The sequence below is a fragment of the Mustela nigripes genome, chromosome 17 (genome assembly GCF_022355385.1).
Source record: "Mustela nigripes isolate SB6536 chromosome 17, MUSNIG.SB6536, whole genome shotgun sequence".
NCBI classification, from domain to species: Eukaryota; Metazoa; Chordata; class Mammalia; order Carnivora; family Mustelidae; genus Mustela; species Mustela nigripes.
Window position 1 is genome coordinate 1,212,408 of NC_081573.1, and position 16,954 is coordinate 1,229,361.

At 42.1% G+C, this 16,954-nt stretch overlaps 1 protein-coding gene across 1 annotated transcript in view; it reads left to right on the forward strand.

Moving 5' to 3' along the window:
- Positions 1 to 8,657: 8,657 nt before the first annotated feature.
- Positions 8,658 to 16,954, forward strand: part of LOC132005819 (zinc finger protein 883-like) — a 16,882-nt gene continuing 8,585 nt past the window's right edge. Inside the window, 3 exon segments of the mRNA XM_059383341.1 lie at positions 8,658 to 8,732; positions 11,851 to 11,977; positions 12,680 to 12,778. Of these exon segments, the coding sequence (XP_059239324.1) occupies positions 8,658 to 8,732; positions 11,851 to 11,977; positions 12,680 to 12,778 (301 nt within the window).

A 16,954-nucleotide genomic window follows, 5' to 3' on the forward strand; every position in this document is an offset into this window, starting at 1 on the left:
GCACACACCTTACTAAACATAGAATTCATACTGGAAAGAAATCTGACAAGTGAATTTAATGTAGCAGAGCTTCTTTTTTTTTAAGATTTTATTCATTCATTTGACAGAAATCACAAGTAGGCAGAAATCACAAGACAGGCAGGCAGAGAGAGAAGGGGAAGAAGGCTCCCCACTGAGCAGAGAGCAGGATGCCTGCTCTCTGGGATCATGACCTTAGCCAAAGGCAGAGGCTTTAACCCACTGAGCACTCAGGTGCCCTTGTGGCAAAGCTTTTAACACACAAACAACCCTCACTGGACATGAGAAAATTCATACTGGAGAAAAACCTGCAAATGTAATGTATATGAGAAAATGCCCAAGGACTGCTCCTCCCTTACTGCATATCTAATTTTATATAGGAGAGTAACTGTACACAGAGAGAGCATGTGTCTGACCTCTCAAAGGAACTCCCAACTTACTTAACATCCTAGTTACCATATAGGAGCAAAACTGTAAAATGTAAAGAAAATGAACAAGACTTTTTTGGAATTCAATCCTTACACAGTCTCACAAAATGCATACGAGTTTCAAACCCTTGTAACATAATGTGGGTAGATGTTCATTTTAATAGACACTTGATATTATGCACCAGAGAGTGCATTCAGGAAAGTAACTCGAATGGCATAAATATTTAGAAGACTATTTAATTGCACATTAAATTCCAATAAATGTAACATAAATCAAGTAAAAGGAATACTTTATTCACTCTATTCAGACACTACTCTGTATGAAAATAGTGATTATATGGAAAATTAAAACATTTAGAACGTGTATATGGTATTCTGCTTCAACAGATTTAGTGAATGGACTTTTACACATGTATAAGGGATTTCAATATTTTTATGTTTTACATTGACCCTATGTAACTTTTGTGACTAACAATATTCATGTATTTTACTCTGAAATCTCTCCTGAGAATCCCTTTAGTCCTGCTGAATATAGAAGAGCATGTGGCTGATTGTTGCTCCATCAAAGATACCAGATGCCCTGCTACATTAAGTGAATGCGCGCGTGCTTAATTTTCTATGGAAGATCTGGGACGCCTGGGTGGCTCAGTTGGTTAATTTTCTATGGAAGATGTAGGACTGTATAATATAAAACATACAAGGAAAATCTCTGTGGAGATGCTTATGGTCACAACAGTGATATAAGTTACCATGAAGTAGGTGTTCAGGACACATACTACTCCATGTTTTAAACTAAAGAACTTCCTCAATATTAGAAATGCAAGGTTTTACTAATTGCTCTTTAAGAAAAAGGAGGTGGCAGGCAGTACACTACTGAGGCGTCTTTGTAAGCACCATTGATTCATAGTATGACTTGATGTGGTTAAATGAGGAAATCCTGAAAGATGAGAAGCAGGGTAGCTAACCCTTCCCTACAATGCCATACCATTGAACACACACATTTCTTAGAAATGTATCTCAGGGGCGCCTGGGTGGCTCAGTGGTTAAGCCGCTGCCTTCGGCTCAGGTCATGATCTCAGGGTCCTGGGATCGAGTCCCACATCGGGGTCTCTGCTCGGCAGGGAGCCTGCTTCCCTCTCTCTCTCTCTCTGCCTGCCTCTCCGTCTACTTGTGATTTCTCACTGTCAAATAAATAAATAAAATCTTAAAAAAAAAAAAAAAAAAAAAAAAAAGAAATGTATCTCAGTCCTGAAATTTTTGGAAATAGGGACTCTCACATCCTTCCAACAACACGTGAATGCTTCTGCACATGTGCATTCTCTATTTTGAATGGTGATGATAGACTGGATTTGAAATGCATAACTTAGTGCATGTGTGAACTTAATATATTTTCATTAGTAAAACCTAGTGTGTTTTAACATATGGATATGGGTGTGTCATGAATGATGTGTTATCCTACCTCCAGTGTTAATCTCTCATTGAAGGTTGCAGGATAATGATGGAATCAATCACCTGTTTGACACTGGAGTAAAACAATATACCTAGTAATCCATTTTCCCAGTGGTCTGAAGTTTTCGGAGATATGTGACTGTTTAAACCCTAGTCTGTGCTCTGATTTTCTCCTCTTTGTGAATACGATGATATTACAGTGGGTGTATTACTGAGGTATGTAACATAGAGATATTGTTGGTGTTTTAGCTCACATACTCCATGATGCTGTTACTTGGCATCAATTTTGTGTAGCTAGTAGTTTTGTCAAGGCCTTACACTGACAGGAGCCCTTCTCACTAGTGCATTCCCCAGTCAACATGCTGCAGGGTCACAAGTTAGTGGAAGATCTGATAGGATATTTGTACTCTGTCCTTATGACCCACCATCTCTCCTTCCTCTTAATGCTTTTCCTCCCATGTCCCTCAGAGAACACTCCCCCTCCCCCAGGACTTCCCTAAATATGTTTTAGTCAGAATGGCATATTCTGCACTTAGACTTGGGACTCTATAGCTCTGCATCATGGCCCCAAATGAAATCATGTGCCCCATATTCTACACTGAGTGTTGTTTTGATGTGTCTATGAAGTACACATGTGCATATGACCATGCTATGTGTGTCATAGATACACCTTAAGAAAGAGAAATCTATCCTATTAGGAGTGGTGTTGTAGTCCAGGGAAGAGACAGAAAATATTTAAGATGAAGAATTAGCATGTAGAAGAGTTGCCGAGTTTCCCAAGTGACTCCCCAGATGTAGAAAAATAAATTTTACTTGTTTTATATCCTACTTATCTCTAGATCTCCAGTTGTATTCCCCCTCATTTTTCTTTCCATATGCATAGGCACCACAGGCATTCTTTTTTGCCTGTGCTACAGAGACAGTGTCCTCAGATAATGTTTCATTGAGATTACATAGATGGAAACCAATGGGTATTCAGACATTTAGCATGATGATGTGGGATGTGAATCTCAGAAAAATTTGAGGAAGTCACCACCCTTATAAAGAATGACAAGACCTATTAATAGGAAATATGAGGAACTCTTTACAGTGTGGGGAGGGAATAGGAGGTGGCTCCCTTTAGTCACTGTAAAGGCACAGGCAGCTCTTGCTGGTGTCATCTGATGAATACATGTAATGGGGAAACAAAAGTCATTTTTGCCAAATATGGGTTTCTCTGGCTAGGGAAGTCCTGTTTTATCTTGATGATTTTATTGACCTCCTGTGTCTTCCTGAGGACTAATGCTTTTGGATGTCAGTGATTTCTGTACTTCCCCTGGCTAGATCTGTGACAAGGGATGGAGTAGGTTTTGGAGGATGCAATCATGTGGGTAGCTTTAAGATGTCATGTGGTTGAATAGATGTTTGAGACAAAGAAGCCTTCTGGGCAGTAGAATAGGCCAGATCAGCAAGGCATGTGCTATGGTTGTTCCTAAGGCCTGTTTCCCAGGTACTTAACCCCAGTGAAGGTAATAAGGTCCACTGTGGTTGGGTGATCATTCAGGGAAGCTCCTTCCTACTGTGTGGGACCTTCCTCCCTTTCCTCAGCACCATAATGGGTGTCATTCTATGGGTACCTGGGTGGATCAGTTATTAAGTGTCTGCCTTAGGCTCAGGTCATGAGCCCTGCATTGGGTTTCATGTTCAGAGGGAAGCCTGCTTCTCCCTATCCTTCTGCTGCTGCTTGTGTTCCCACTCTCACTGTGTCTGTCTCTTTCAAATAAATACAATCTTAAAAGAATAATATTTTTATTGGGGGTAGGAAAAGAATAAATGAAACAAGATGGGATCAGGAGGGAGACAAACCATAAGAGGCCCTTAATCTCACAAAACAAACTGAGGGTTGCCGGGGGAATGCTGGGAGAGGGTGGTGGGGTTATGGACATTGGGGAAGGTATGTGCTATGAAGTGTGTAAACCTGGTGATTCACAGACCTGTACTGCTGGGGCTAATAATACATTATCTGTTAATAAAAAAAATTAGAAAATGGAGAAAAAATAATATTTTAAAAAATATAAGGAAACTGGTAGAATCATTTATAATCTACTTCTGTCTGCAAGGCCCACCCCCTTAAGCCCTAAGCATGCAACCAACCACCTCCTTCAGACATTAAAAGTATAGCTCTTAGGGGCTCTGGGGGTGAGTCAGTTAAGGGTCTCACTTTGGCTCAGGTCATGATGTGAGGTTCCCAGCACATAGCCCTGCAGTGGGCTCCCTGCCCAGTGGTAAGTTGGTTTCATCTCTCTTCCTCTGCCCACCACCACCCACCACCAGGAGGGTGTCTCTCTCAAAGAAAAAAAAGTGTAGCTGTTTCTGAGCACAAGTCCCACCCACATGCTACTTCAATAAACTTATTAAGTTGCACCATAAAACACCACAGAAGTTCTTCCTGACCACTGCGCTGAAGGATCCAACAATTTTGTTATCCAGAAACCCAAGCTGGCTGCCATTCCATTGAAAAGCCAATGCATAGGGCATGAGTTTTGATTGGAATGGTATATCAGCATTATTCAGGAGGCAAGCCAATTGGAAAGAAGAAAGACTTATGATCAAAAATCAACTCCAAGGAATTTACCACGCCTTCAGAGTTTAGAAGGAGCTTGAGGACAGTGAATCAGGAGGAGGGAACAGGACAGTCTGACACAGTTCTTGATGGCCTGTGCACTCACTGTGCCTCCCATGGACATTACAGAGGTGCTTACAGGATGTGTATGTGTCCCCAGGCATGGTTGTGTCAGAGGGTGGGATTACCAGTCCTTCTTAGAGACAATGTGTGATATATAGATGTACAGAGAAGGCTTTACTCCATTCAAGGAAAGGTGCACGCAGAAACTTAAAGGCTTTTAAGTTGGCCCAAAAGGCCAAGGGAGGGTTTCAATTTAAGTTAGAAACCTGTCCTGGGGCTCCTGGGTGGCTCAGTGGGTTAAAGCCACTGACTTTGGCTCAGGTCAAGATCCCAGGGTCCTGGGATCAAGCTCCGCGGTAGGCTCTCTGCCCAGCGGGAAGCCTACTTCCCTTCCTCTCTCTGCCTGCCTCTCTGCCTACTTGTGATCTCTTTCTGTCAAATAAATAAATAAAATCTTAAAAAAAAGTTAGAAACCTGTCTTCAAGGTTTGTCCTGTGATACAAATGGCATTATCACCTTCTGCTATGATGCCGAGTTGTGTGTGTGTGTGTGTGTGTGTGTATTCAAGAATCAATTAGATGGAGGACTTTTATTAGGAAGAGAGCGGATCATGATGTGGGAAACAAAGGCAGAAGAAAACATACTAATATCCTTATACCTACAGGTCATTGACATATCCTTGAAATTGGCAGAGTGACATTGCTCCAAGGACTCAACAGTCATGATGTTAATAGGTTGCTAATGGTAAAAGACAATCATGACCTGAATTCCCCAACCCCCACCAGGATCCTATCAGTCTACTGATAGGACTGATAGGATATTTCCTTTGGAAACTTCCCTTTTCTCTCAAACACTCTAGCTGCCTATTGGTAAACATCTTCCAAGCAGATGAACCACGGATAAAAATCAGAAGGGTCCCATGAGTAAGGATTTGTGGTTGGTAATAAATGACCTTTTCCCAAGAACTGATAGCCCCCTCAAGGTTCTGGATACCTTGCTTCCAAAATTCCTTAGATATTTGTGCTATCCCAAACCCCCCTCCAACTTGAAAGTATATAATGGGCCACACCTCATGACAGAGTGCGGTCTTTCTTCCCCTGGGTCCTGTCCCCCTGATTTCACAAAATCACCTTTTGCACCATAGACATCTCGAGAATTCTTTCCTTGCCATAGGTATCAAACCATAACATTGTTTCCTACATGGATACCAGAGAGTAACAGTTTATATCACAAATAGTTGCCTACCTATAACAGGCACATGAAAGAATGTTCAACATCATTAGCCATCAGGGAGATTCAAATCAAAACCATATTGAAATACCACCTTACACCAGTTAGAATGGCCAAAATTACAAGACAGGAAAGAAGTTTTGGAGAGGATGTGGAGAAAGGGGGACCCTCTTACTCTGTTGGTGGGAATGCAAGTTGGTGCAGTCACATTGGAAAACAGTGTGGAGATTCCTTAAGAAATTAAAAATAGAGCTACCCTATGACCCTGCAATTGAATTTCTAGGTATTTACCCCAAAGATACAGATGTAGTGAAAAGAAGGGCCATTGGTACCCCAATGTTCATAGCAGTAATGGCCATAAGCACTAAAGTGTGAAAGAGCCAAGATGACCTTCAACACCCGAATGTATAAAGAAGCTTTGGTCCATATATACAATGGAGAATTATGCCTTCCTCAGAAAGGATGAATACCCAACTTTTGTATCAACATGGATGGGACTAAAAGAGATTATGCTGAGTGAAATAAGTCAAACAGAGAGAGTCAATTATCATATGGTTTCACTTACTTTTGGAGCATAAGGAATAACACGGAGGACATTAGGAGAAGGAGAGAAGTGTGTTGGGGAAATCAGAGGTAAGGGATGAAGCAAGAGATACTGTTGAATTTGAGAAAGAAACTGAGGGTTATGGAGGGGATAGAGTGGGAGGGGTTGGGTGAGCTTGGTGGTGGGTATTAAGAAGGGCATGTATTGCATGGAGCACTGGGTGTGGTGCAAAAGCAATGTTGTAATATTGGAAAAAAATAAAATTGAAAAAAAAAAAGAAGAAGAAGAGTTGCCTACCTGGAGGACCAACCATTGTTTGATAAATATTTCATCTTTCCTTTCTCCTCTGAATATAATCCCCTCTTTGGAAATTTGAAATCCTACCTCCTCCTTCTTAAGTCACCATGACACAGAAGCTTCAATCACCTTGCAAGGACCTATTTAGCAAGAGGCTTTCATTAAAGTTAACCTGTCCCTGCTCCCCTTCCCCCAGGGGATTTACTTAAAAACAAGTCCCGGAAACCAGCTCCAAGTGACAAAGCCCAGACACAAGGGGGGTCAGGCCAAGTGGAGACGTCCTATCAGAGAGGGTTTGCATACTGTTTCCCTAGCTACCAAGGAGTCTGGACCGCCCTTTGGGCGCATTTCAGGCACGAATTCTGACCAAGGTGATAGGCTGGTTCAAATGTCTACTAGGGTAAATCGTAATTCAATAGGTTCTAGCATCACTGTGGAGTTTCCGTGTGTGTGTGTGTGTGTGTGTGTGTGTGTGTGTGTGTGTGACAATCTCATTGGCCACCTGAACTTGGCCAGGCCCGACCACATGGCCTTTGCCCTTAAAAGCTAGTCTGTGAAAGGAAAAGGGTCGCTCTCTCTTGTAAGAGATGCGGCCCCGAATGTTTGGTTAGATTCTTGATGCTTGGCACAAAAGAAATCTTTGCTTGACCTTTGCTTTATATCAGTCTCACTCCTTTAATCTCAGACCCATTATTGGGGCGTAACTCTCCTCGCTATGACCTCATGTCTTTCTCATGCCCATAATTAAGAACTTCATTGTTTTCTCTACTGAAAATGTCTTACATCATTTTAAGTCTTAGACCAGCCGAAGAATTGAGAACAGCGCAGGAAAAACAAACCTTCCTCTCCTCACATTGATTCTGTTGTATGAACTGACCTCCGTGCTTCAGACCCGGAACAGAACGTGCAGACAGAGCTGGGGATCAAGGGCAGCATTAGCTTCATTGCTTTGCCAGCCAAGCAGGCCTCAGCAGGTTGGGGCCCTCAAACCTTCAGCCCACCTGGGGAAATAGGCCAAGGGTTTGCTAAGAGATGCTGGATAATGGCCAATTTCCAGAGGAATTTGTCTGTGCCACCAGCCCTGTTCATAATGCTGTCAGGGTGGAACCAGGTTCCTGAAACAAAGGGCTGAGAAGTGAGAAGAGGTCTGTGGGGAAGAGAAAGGTTACTTTTTTGGAAATGGAGTCCCAATGAAGCATTAATTGCTTTTTCCTTTGTTCAACTTGATGCCTTTCAAGTGGTTTTCATTTCAGTCACCAAGATAGTTGTTGTCAGAAGACTGCATACTTTACACTGAGAAACAACTCAGTGTTTTCTGAAATGGCTAAAATAAAGAAAAAGGATAACATCCAATTTTCCTGAGAATGCTGAGAATTAGAATTCTCGTACATCGCTGATGGGAGGGTAAAAAGAACATGCAGTGTGGAAAACTGTGTGGCAGGTCCTTATAAACCGAAACACTGAAGGGGAATATTTTGTCACCCTAAAATGTGTCTTTTTGGCCTGTGCATTTTTTTTTTTTTTTTTTTTTTTGGCTGGTTATTTTGAATCAAAGGCAAACAAAGGAGGAGCTCTGAAATCCTGTGTTTACTTTGAAAGAGATATATGCATTTATACTGGAAAGTTCAGTCTGTGAGGGGTTTCTCTCTGTGTAGCAGAAAGAGGGAGAAGGTGTTAGTCTCCCAAAACTCTGATGGTGGAGAAGGCAGGGCTCCAATTCTGCTCCCAGCCCCTGCCTAGGTTCCCCTGCTTGGCCTGGTCACCTCCCCAGTTCCTTCCCAGCAGGCTCACCTGTGGAGTTTCCGGAAGGATCTTCTCTGCGGGCCTCCCCCTCAGATTCTGTCAGTTGGTTTGGGCGAAAACAACACTGTTGTGTTAATTAAGGGCTCCGGGAGATTTGCGGTGAGGCCAGGGGGGAGCCTGAGGGCTTTTGTTGGTTTTCTGATAGTGGATTTGCTGCTTTGGTCCTGGAGAAGTGACAGGGTATCTGCTCGGTGAGTCTGGGAGCGTCGGGTTCTTGCAGCCCATGGTTCCGATGCTGGATGCTGACGCTGAGGTTGTGAGTGGCGGTGGCAGGGGACCCTCCCTCCCCACAAAGCAGGTAAGGAAAATGCAGGGATGGGTGTCCTCAGGGGAGCTCACAGTTTCTGAGCTGCTCCAGACCCAAAGGACTGGGAAGTTGGGCCTTTTCTGCATCTCCAAGTCCTGCCTCAGTGCGAGCGATGTGAGGACTAGGAGCTCTGTTTCTGGATTTCAGGGCATTTTCTCCTGATGCAGCTGTGATTTCCCCCCAGATCCCTCGTGAGGACGAAATCTAGAGGTGGAGGCGAAGGCAGAAATGGCCGGTTCTCAGGTGAGCCTGGTGTCCCCGCAGAGCCGTGTCCTCTGTTTCTCCGCAGACCCTCGTGTTTAGAATCTACAGAGGCGGATGCCTCGAGTCGCGGTGCTTCTGACTTCTGCGTTCACCTGTTTTTAAGATCTGGTCAGAAGTGATACTCACGGTTAGGACTTTAGAATCCTTATCTATGATCTATGTCCCAGAGCCTTCTGTCCTGTTCCCCAACTTGGCTTCCATAGGGCACCAGCTGATGTCCCTTTGAATTAAAGTCCCGCGAGGAGTGACAATATTCTGTTGGTGGCAGATCCGGAGGGGAAGGTGTCCAGTCTGAGATTCCTGTGTCTGATGAGGTCTCCTGGGATGTCAGGGAGGGAAATCGTTTCTCATTCTGGCTTGTCTGGAATCTCGATCAGCTGTGTGCAGCTGAGGAGCAAGGAAACGCGGACAGAAACTTGGTGGGTATGAGTCCAGAAAAACTTGGAAAATTCCCATTCTAAGAATGGAGGTGTGTGTGTCTGTTCCCGGCATTAAACTGGCTTTTGAATGAGCTGTGCAATAGTGGGTGTGAGCCACAAATATGTATCCCAGATTTGATATATGCCATCCTCAGTATAGCGATAAGGAGGGTTTTGTAACTTAGGCCCGTATTTGATTGGGGAGTTATGGCTTGATAGTATCCCCTTTCCTTCCAAATAGCTCCATGGGCATGTAGTACCAGGAAGGAATATTTGGAGTCAGTATTAATGTTTATTTGTAAGGCTTTGGCAATTGCAAAGTGCTAGTGAGCACTATGGCATACTTAGCTTTTCTTACTCTTTTTAGGAAAAGTATTGTCATCAGTAAACCAACTGTCATTTGTATTTTTAACAGGGACATCTTAAATCTGGCCAAACAGAGTAAGCAAGATCAATAACCTCTGAACAGCTTTTGCTCCATAGAGCAAGAAGCACGATGGTCAGGTTCAGGCATACGGGTAACTAGGTTTAAAGTTTGACAAGTTTTAAGTATTATTTCTGGCATATCTGTAAGTGTAGCCCAGTAATTAATAAGTCAGCCCCCATCATTCACTGGTGGCCTTTGGCTTCAAAGACAAATCTGGATCTGATGGGAAGTCATTACAGTCAGGGACTGTCCCATAGTGAGCTTTGAGGCTCTTTTTAGGAGGAGAGCTGTTCTAGGCTTTGCTAAAGCATCTGTTTGCAAGAGCACCTCAGAGATGGCTTCTAGGATAAATATGAATAAGGGATGAAATAAGAAGCCCTTTGAGTGGTCCAGCCTTAACGATATCCTGATTACAGAGGATCATTGGCAAGTGGGAGAAAACGTGTCAAGAGATAAGGGGAGTCCATGCATCATCCAATCCAATCATAAAGTGAGGTCAACCGTTATCTCCACAGTCCATAGTTAATGCTATTGAGTGCGGTATGCTGGCTTTCAGGCAATTTCATTATTCCAGTCAAACACAAGGTGATAGTTAAGTTATACAATTTTGGGGGAATCAATTTCATTTTCCATTTGTTTAAATATTTAAGCTATGTGCCCAATGGGTTCTTTTATTATCCCTACAGAATATTAGGCAATATCATCTAAATGATCTATTGTGCAACTTCTCTGAAGTTTACTTCAAGTTGTCTAGCTCAGGTAAACAAAGATTTAAAGACAATCAAATCTAGAATTTAACATCCGTAAAGATGTGTTAATAAAAAATAATTTTTCTCTCTAAAATAACCCTCATTTACAGAGATAGCCAAATCAGGACTAATTTATTTGTAAAACAAGTCCACTTTTAACAAACTTGGCCTAATTATTTACATAAGCTCAGTAAGAACAGTGAGTGATCATATAGATCTTTTAGAATCTGCTTTGCTGGAACTTCTTATAAGGAATCTCTAGGTTGAAGCAGAGAGAGAGAGAGGAGGAAGCAGGACCCCCTGAGCCACCCAGGCACCCTTAGGTTGAACTTTTTTTTTTTAAAGATTTTATTTATTTATTTGACAGAGAGAAATCACAAGTAGTTGGAGAGGCAGGCAGAGAGAGAGAGAGGGAAGCAGGCTCCCCGCTGATCAGAGAGCCCGATGCGGGACTCGATCCCAGGACCCTGAGATCATCACCTGAGCCGAAGGCAGCGGCTTAACCCACTGAGCCACCCAGGCGCCCCTAGGTTGAACTTTTAATAGCTTCTCCAGGACAGAAGCCAAGCCACGTAGTTGCCATCTGACATGCCTGCAATACCTGTCAATTTGGGTGAACTCACTGCTCACATTCCTCTCTCCTTGCGTTAGAACCACAGTTGTTATACCACGGGTATCTCAACAATCCTTTCTTCATCATTCACTCCAGAACCCCAATATTTCGCATCAGAAACATGTCTCGAATATCTTGACCATTGGTTCCTCTCCCACATCCTAACACTGCGCTGGCTCAGGAGGGCTGTCACCTCTTTGTCGTGGATAGAGTTGACTTCTGGGAGTGAAAGGAGTGAAAGTTCTCAACCAGGCAGCCTCCTGCTCCATAGGTGGTTCTTCTTCTTCTTCTTCTTTTTTTTAAAGATTTTTATTTATTTTATTTATTATTTATTTATTTGACAACAGAAATCACAAGTATGCAGAGAGAGAGGAGAAGCAGGCTCCCCGCTGAGCAGAGAGTCCGATGTGGGACTCAATCCCAGGACCCTGGGATCATGACCTGAGCCAAAGCCAGAGGCTTTAATCCACTTAGCCACCCAGGTGCCCTCATAGGTTCTTCTTTAACTCCACACCCATGTCAGGGAGAAGGAAAGGTCGGATTTGGTTCTAGCTGGTGACATTAACACCAACTTTTATCTTAGGAAACATCATGAACTGTGTCAGTGTCCACTTTATGACTGTGGTATTTATTGCAGGGACAGCTGACCTTCAGGGATGTGACCATAGAATTCTCTGAGGAGGAGTGGGGATGCCTGACCCACACTCAGCGGCAACTGTACAGGAATGTGATGTCGGAGAACTACGGACACCTCCTCTTCTTGGGTGAGGAAAACTCCTTCCACATTTCCCAAATCCCACTCAGGGTTTTATTCCTTCCTGTGAAGAGTGTATTTTTGGAGATTTCTCTTGGAATGACTAGAATTCAGATCCAGGCAGAAAGGGAAATAAGTAGATGGAGAGAACAGTCTTCATGGTGTTTCCTTCTCAGCCTTAGCTTCTCCCTCCTCAAGGAAACATCATTGCTTGTGTAGATGAGTGGCAGTTCTCAACCCTTAGTGACATACAATGGTGCTGCTCACATCTTAAACTGAAGTTTCCCCTTCTGATTATCATGTCTACTACTTGGAAGTGTAGGTCATGATGTGAACATTGGAAATTCCTCCTGTGAGTTCTTCTTCTTCTTTTTTTTTTAAGACTTTGTTTATGTATTTGACAGAGAAAGATGATAAGTAGGCAGAGAGAAAGGCAGAGAGAGGGGGAAGCAGGCTCCCTTACAAGCAGAGAGCCTGATGTGGGGCTCAATCCCAGGACCCTAAGATCATGACCTAACCTAAAGGAAGAGGCTTTTCTCCCTGAACCACCCAGGTTCCCGCCTCCTGTGTGTTCTGAAGGGACTATTGGGGAAGAGCTTTTGGGAAACCATTTTCTAGGATTGTACAATATCGTCTCATCTCTCCTGAACACAAGACTGATGGAAAGTTAGAATTGTCAGCAAGAGTCATTTTCCTTTTTCCTCATAAACAGGACTCCTTCTGTCAAAGTCAGAACGGATTATATATTTGGAGCAAGAGAAGCAGCTCTGGGATATGAAGAGAAAGGAGACCAGAGGCTTCCATCCAGGGGGTAGGAATGAATGAGGCAGATGACAGAGGGGAGGTCCAACTCTGAAGGAGGAAGGTAGACCTTACACAGTGGTTTGAGTAGCTCTCCTTGAATGAAGATTAGTTGGAGACATGCCCAGTTACCTTTTTTTTCTCTCTTGCAGAGGGACATGTGCTCTCCAACATTATCAAGTTCTTAGATTTCTCTTGGGATTCTCCTTCAGCTCCAGTGATGGTCCATCACATCCATAGGGAGAGCAAGGAGACTCTACTTTGAAGGGGAGGGCCACCTAATCTGAGAGCTTTCTATTGTTGTGAGGGCCCTGGGGAAGGCATCCTATTTCTGAGGACCTGTATGCTATGGCCTTTGTACATTCTGGTTTTCATTATGGCACAAGTAGGTCAGGGTAATTGTATGCACACTGGGGTTTGGTGGGGAAATTCCCGGAACACTGGAGACAGATTTTTAATATTTTCTGGCTTATGCTTTCTAGGGTATGGAGGCTTTAATCTTAGTCTTACAAAATTCAGTATCAGTACCTTCATAGGAAAACAAAGCACCGCCCTAAAATGAGAAAATATGCTGCTTTATTTCCCTTCAAATGGTCTTTTTTCTTTCTTTCTTTCTTTTTTTTACATATAGAAATTTATGCTCTATGAGTTATATTCCTAAGTGATGAAATACTATAATGTCTCTATTTGTTTACTAGAATTCTGATATAAAAAATGATATTGGGGACCTAGTACATTTAGAACTTGAACTTGTAGCCTTTAAGAAATTCTCATTTATTACATTATGTTTTAATAATTGCATCATTGTATGATTCTTCTATGAACTTCTTGTAATGTCGTCATGTGTGTTTTAACGTCCTAATTAGTTTTATTTTATTTTTTTTTTAAAGATTTTTTATTTTATTTATTTGACAGAGAGACATCACAAGTAGGCAGAGAGGCAGGCAGAGAGAGAGAGAGAGGAGGAAGCAGGCTCCCTGCTGAGCAGAGAGCCCGATGTGGGGCTCGATCCCAGGACCCTGAGATCATGACCTGAGCCGAAGGCAGCGGCTTAACCCACTGAGCCACCCAGGTGCCCCCTAATTAGTTTTATATGAGATTTATCTTTGAATTTTTTACATCAAATGTCCTGATACAACATGGGCATGTGCTTTATAAGAAGTGACTTAGACAATTAATAATATTTCCATATAGTTCTTTTAAAATTTTTATTTATTTGAGACAGAGAGAGAGAGAGAAAGAGAAAATGAGTACGGAGGGGAAGGGCAAAAGGAGAGGGAGATGCCCAGTCCCTGCTGAGTAGGGCGCCCAGTGTGGGGCTGGATCCCAGAACCCTGAGATCATGACCTGAACTGAAGGAAGATACTTAACACACTGAGCCCCCAGGTACCCTAAACCTCCATGTTTGAAAAATCCTTGTGTTCAGTAATGTAATGTTGCTTCATGGGAAATTAATCATGAGCTTTTTCTTCTACTTTCCTCAGAATGCATCAGAATTTAGCCCCAAATATTAATTTCACATACATTGTCTCAGCATATTTCAACATCTATGATGTTTATTTTTTCAGAAATGAAGATGTTGTTTGTTTCTCTGTCTTTTTTTTTTTTAAAGATTTTATTAATTTATTTGACAGAGAGAAATTACAAGTAGATGGAGAGGCAGGCAGAGAGAGAGGGAAGCAGGCTCCCTGCTGAGCAGAGAGCCGGATGTGGGGCTCTATCCCAGGACCCTGAGTTCATGACCTGAGCCGAAGGCAGTGGCTTAACCCACTGAGCCACCCAGGCGCCCCTGTTTCTCTGTCTTAACTGAATGGACTATAGGGTTACATTCTGTGGAGGAGAACGAATATATTAATACCATAATACACGTCTTTCAAGCTTTTACAGTGTTCATAAAATTCTCATTTATAGCTCTGTATGATTGACTTTTATGAGAATTCTTCACAATATTATAGTCCATGAATACATGCCACTCAGTTGCTTGTTTTTCATGGGTATGTGGACACAGTTCAAAATTATGGTAACATAGAAGTTTTCCTTTTCTCTTATACATCAGTGTTTTATTTAGAATTTAGTGGGTTGAGTTTTCTCTTATTCTGGTTTGGTAATTTCCTAAGAATGTGCTTCCTTGTCTGGCTCATTGCACAACATTAGCTAGGTGTGGGTTGGGTTTTATCTGTGCAGGTTGTTAGAGGAAGAGAATTTTCAGCTCAGTCTATTTCAGCATATTTCAAGACCACGTGAGTATAACTCAAAAAAGAATGAGTTTTATGCTTTTTGCTGGAAAATTCTGTGTGTTTTTGTCTTGTGTTTGTATGTCACACATATATACTGTGTCACCCCTACTTTTTGTCTCCTTGGTGAGTGGTCAGTGAATGAGGTGCTATGTCTAGGTGAGTTGTCATCCACATAGAATCAATTTTATCATGTATTTGTGGGCGAATTTTTATACTCTGCATGAGAGAAATACTTTTTTGAATTCAGAGTAATTTTCAACATTTTATACTTCTGTATACTTCTGTATATACTTCTGTTTTGGCATGAAATACAAAAGATACACTTTATCTAATTAATTGTAGGATTAATACCTATGATATGTCTTGGTACCTTTGTCATTGAGTTATGCATCTTTTATGAGTATTTTCATTGTGGTAACCTTAGAGATTCATTAAAACAACTTAGCTTTAAGGGCACCTTTTAATTTTGTTTTTATTTTTTAAAGATTTTATTTATTCATTTGACAGATCACAAGTAGGCAGAGATAGGCAGGAAAGGGAGAAGTAGGATCCCCACTGAGCAGATAGCCCTGGGTGGGTCTCGATCCCAGGACCCTGAGATCCTAAACTGAACTGAAGGCAGAGGCTCAACTGACTGAGCCACCCAGGCATCCCTAAAACAAACCTTTTAAAACTCAGTGTCACTTATATAGAAAACTCTTCTTCCTGTCTCCACCCCTGCACAACCTCCTGACTTTGTTACTGACATCACAAATTCTTTTATGTTGGATACTTTATTACCCACATTTGTAATTTTTATTTTTTTTTTCCAAAATGAAACTCTGTAGCAGAAACAAATGTGTATGGTATCTCATTGCAACACAGCACGTTTGTGTAATTGTCTACATATTTATGTTCAGCAGAGAGCTCTGTGTTCTCATGTGGTTGTAGTTTCTGGGTAGAATCCTTTTATGTCATCTAGAAAGACTTCCTTTAATGGTTCTTGTAGGACAGATCCACTGGTAAGCTTAGAGGGGTTTTTACTTGGGAATGTCTTTGTTTCTGCCTCTGTGGAAAAGAATTTGGCTCAGTAAAGTATTGTTGGTGGCTATTTTTTCAATCTTTGAGTACCTGAGTATGTTATGCCTGGCCCCGTTACTGTTTGGACTGCCGAGAATCCTCCTAGTGATTTTCTAGGAGCTCTTTTCAAAATGAAGTGGATTTGCCATTGTGTTTCTTTTTAATTTTATTTATTTGTTTATTCATTTATTTATTTATTTGACAGTGAGAAGTCACAAGTAGGCAAAGAGGCAGGTAGAGAGGGAGAAGCAGGCTCCCTGCTGAGCAGAGAGCTGGATGGGGGGGCTCAATCCCAGGACCCTGAGATCATGACCTGAGCCAAAGGCAGGGGCTTAACCCACTGAGCTAACCAGGTTCCCCTGTCATTGTGTTGCAATAGTCTCTCTTCATCTGTGGTGTTGGGTGGGTTAATTACAACATGTCATGAGTCGTCCCATTCTTTGTATGTGGTCTGCTGTATATACCATAGTTTTATAAGGAAGTAATTTGAAGAAGTTAAATATGAAGGCAATCATACTGAAAAGACATTTACTGTAGTGCACTGGATTTATCAAGCAAATGTCTCTGTGTTTAACTGGACCATTATTGATGAAATCACATTATTAAATGGTTAACTGTATTTGTTAGGAGATCTGAAAGGATTTAGTGGCAGATGGATCTCTAGAGAGGGTCAATTATTTTCAGTGTGATTCATTTTCCCTTTTGACTTTATTTTTTTTTTTAAGATTTTATTTATTTATTTGACAGACAGAGATTACAAATAGGCAGAGAGGCAGGCAGAGAGAGAGGAGGAAGCAGGCTCCCTGCTGAGCAGAGAGCCTGATGTGGGGCTCGATTTCAGGGCTCTGAGATCATGACCCAAGCTGAAGGCAGAGGCTTTAACCCACTGA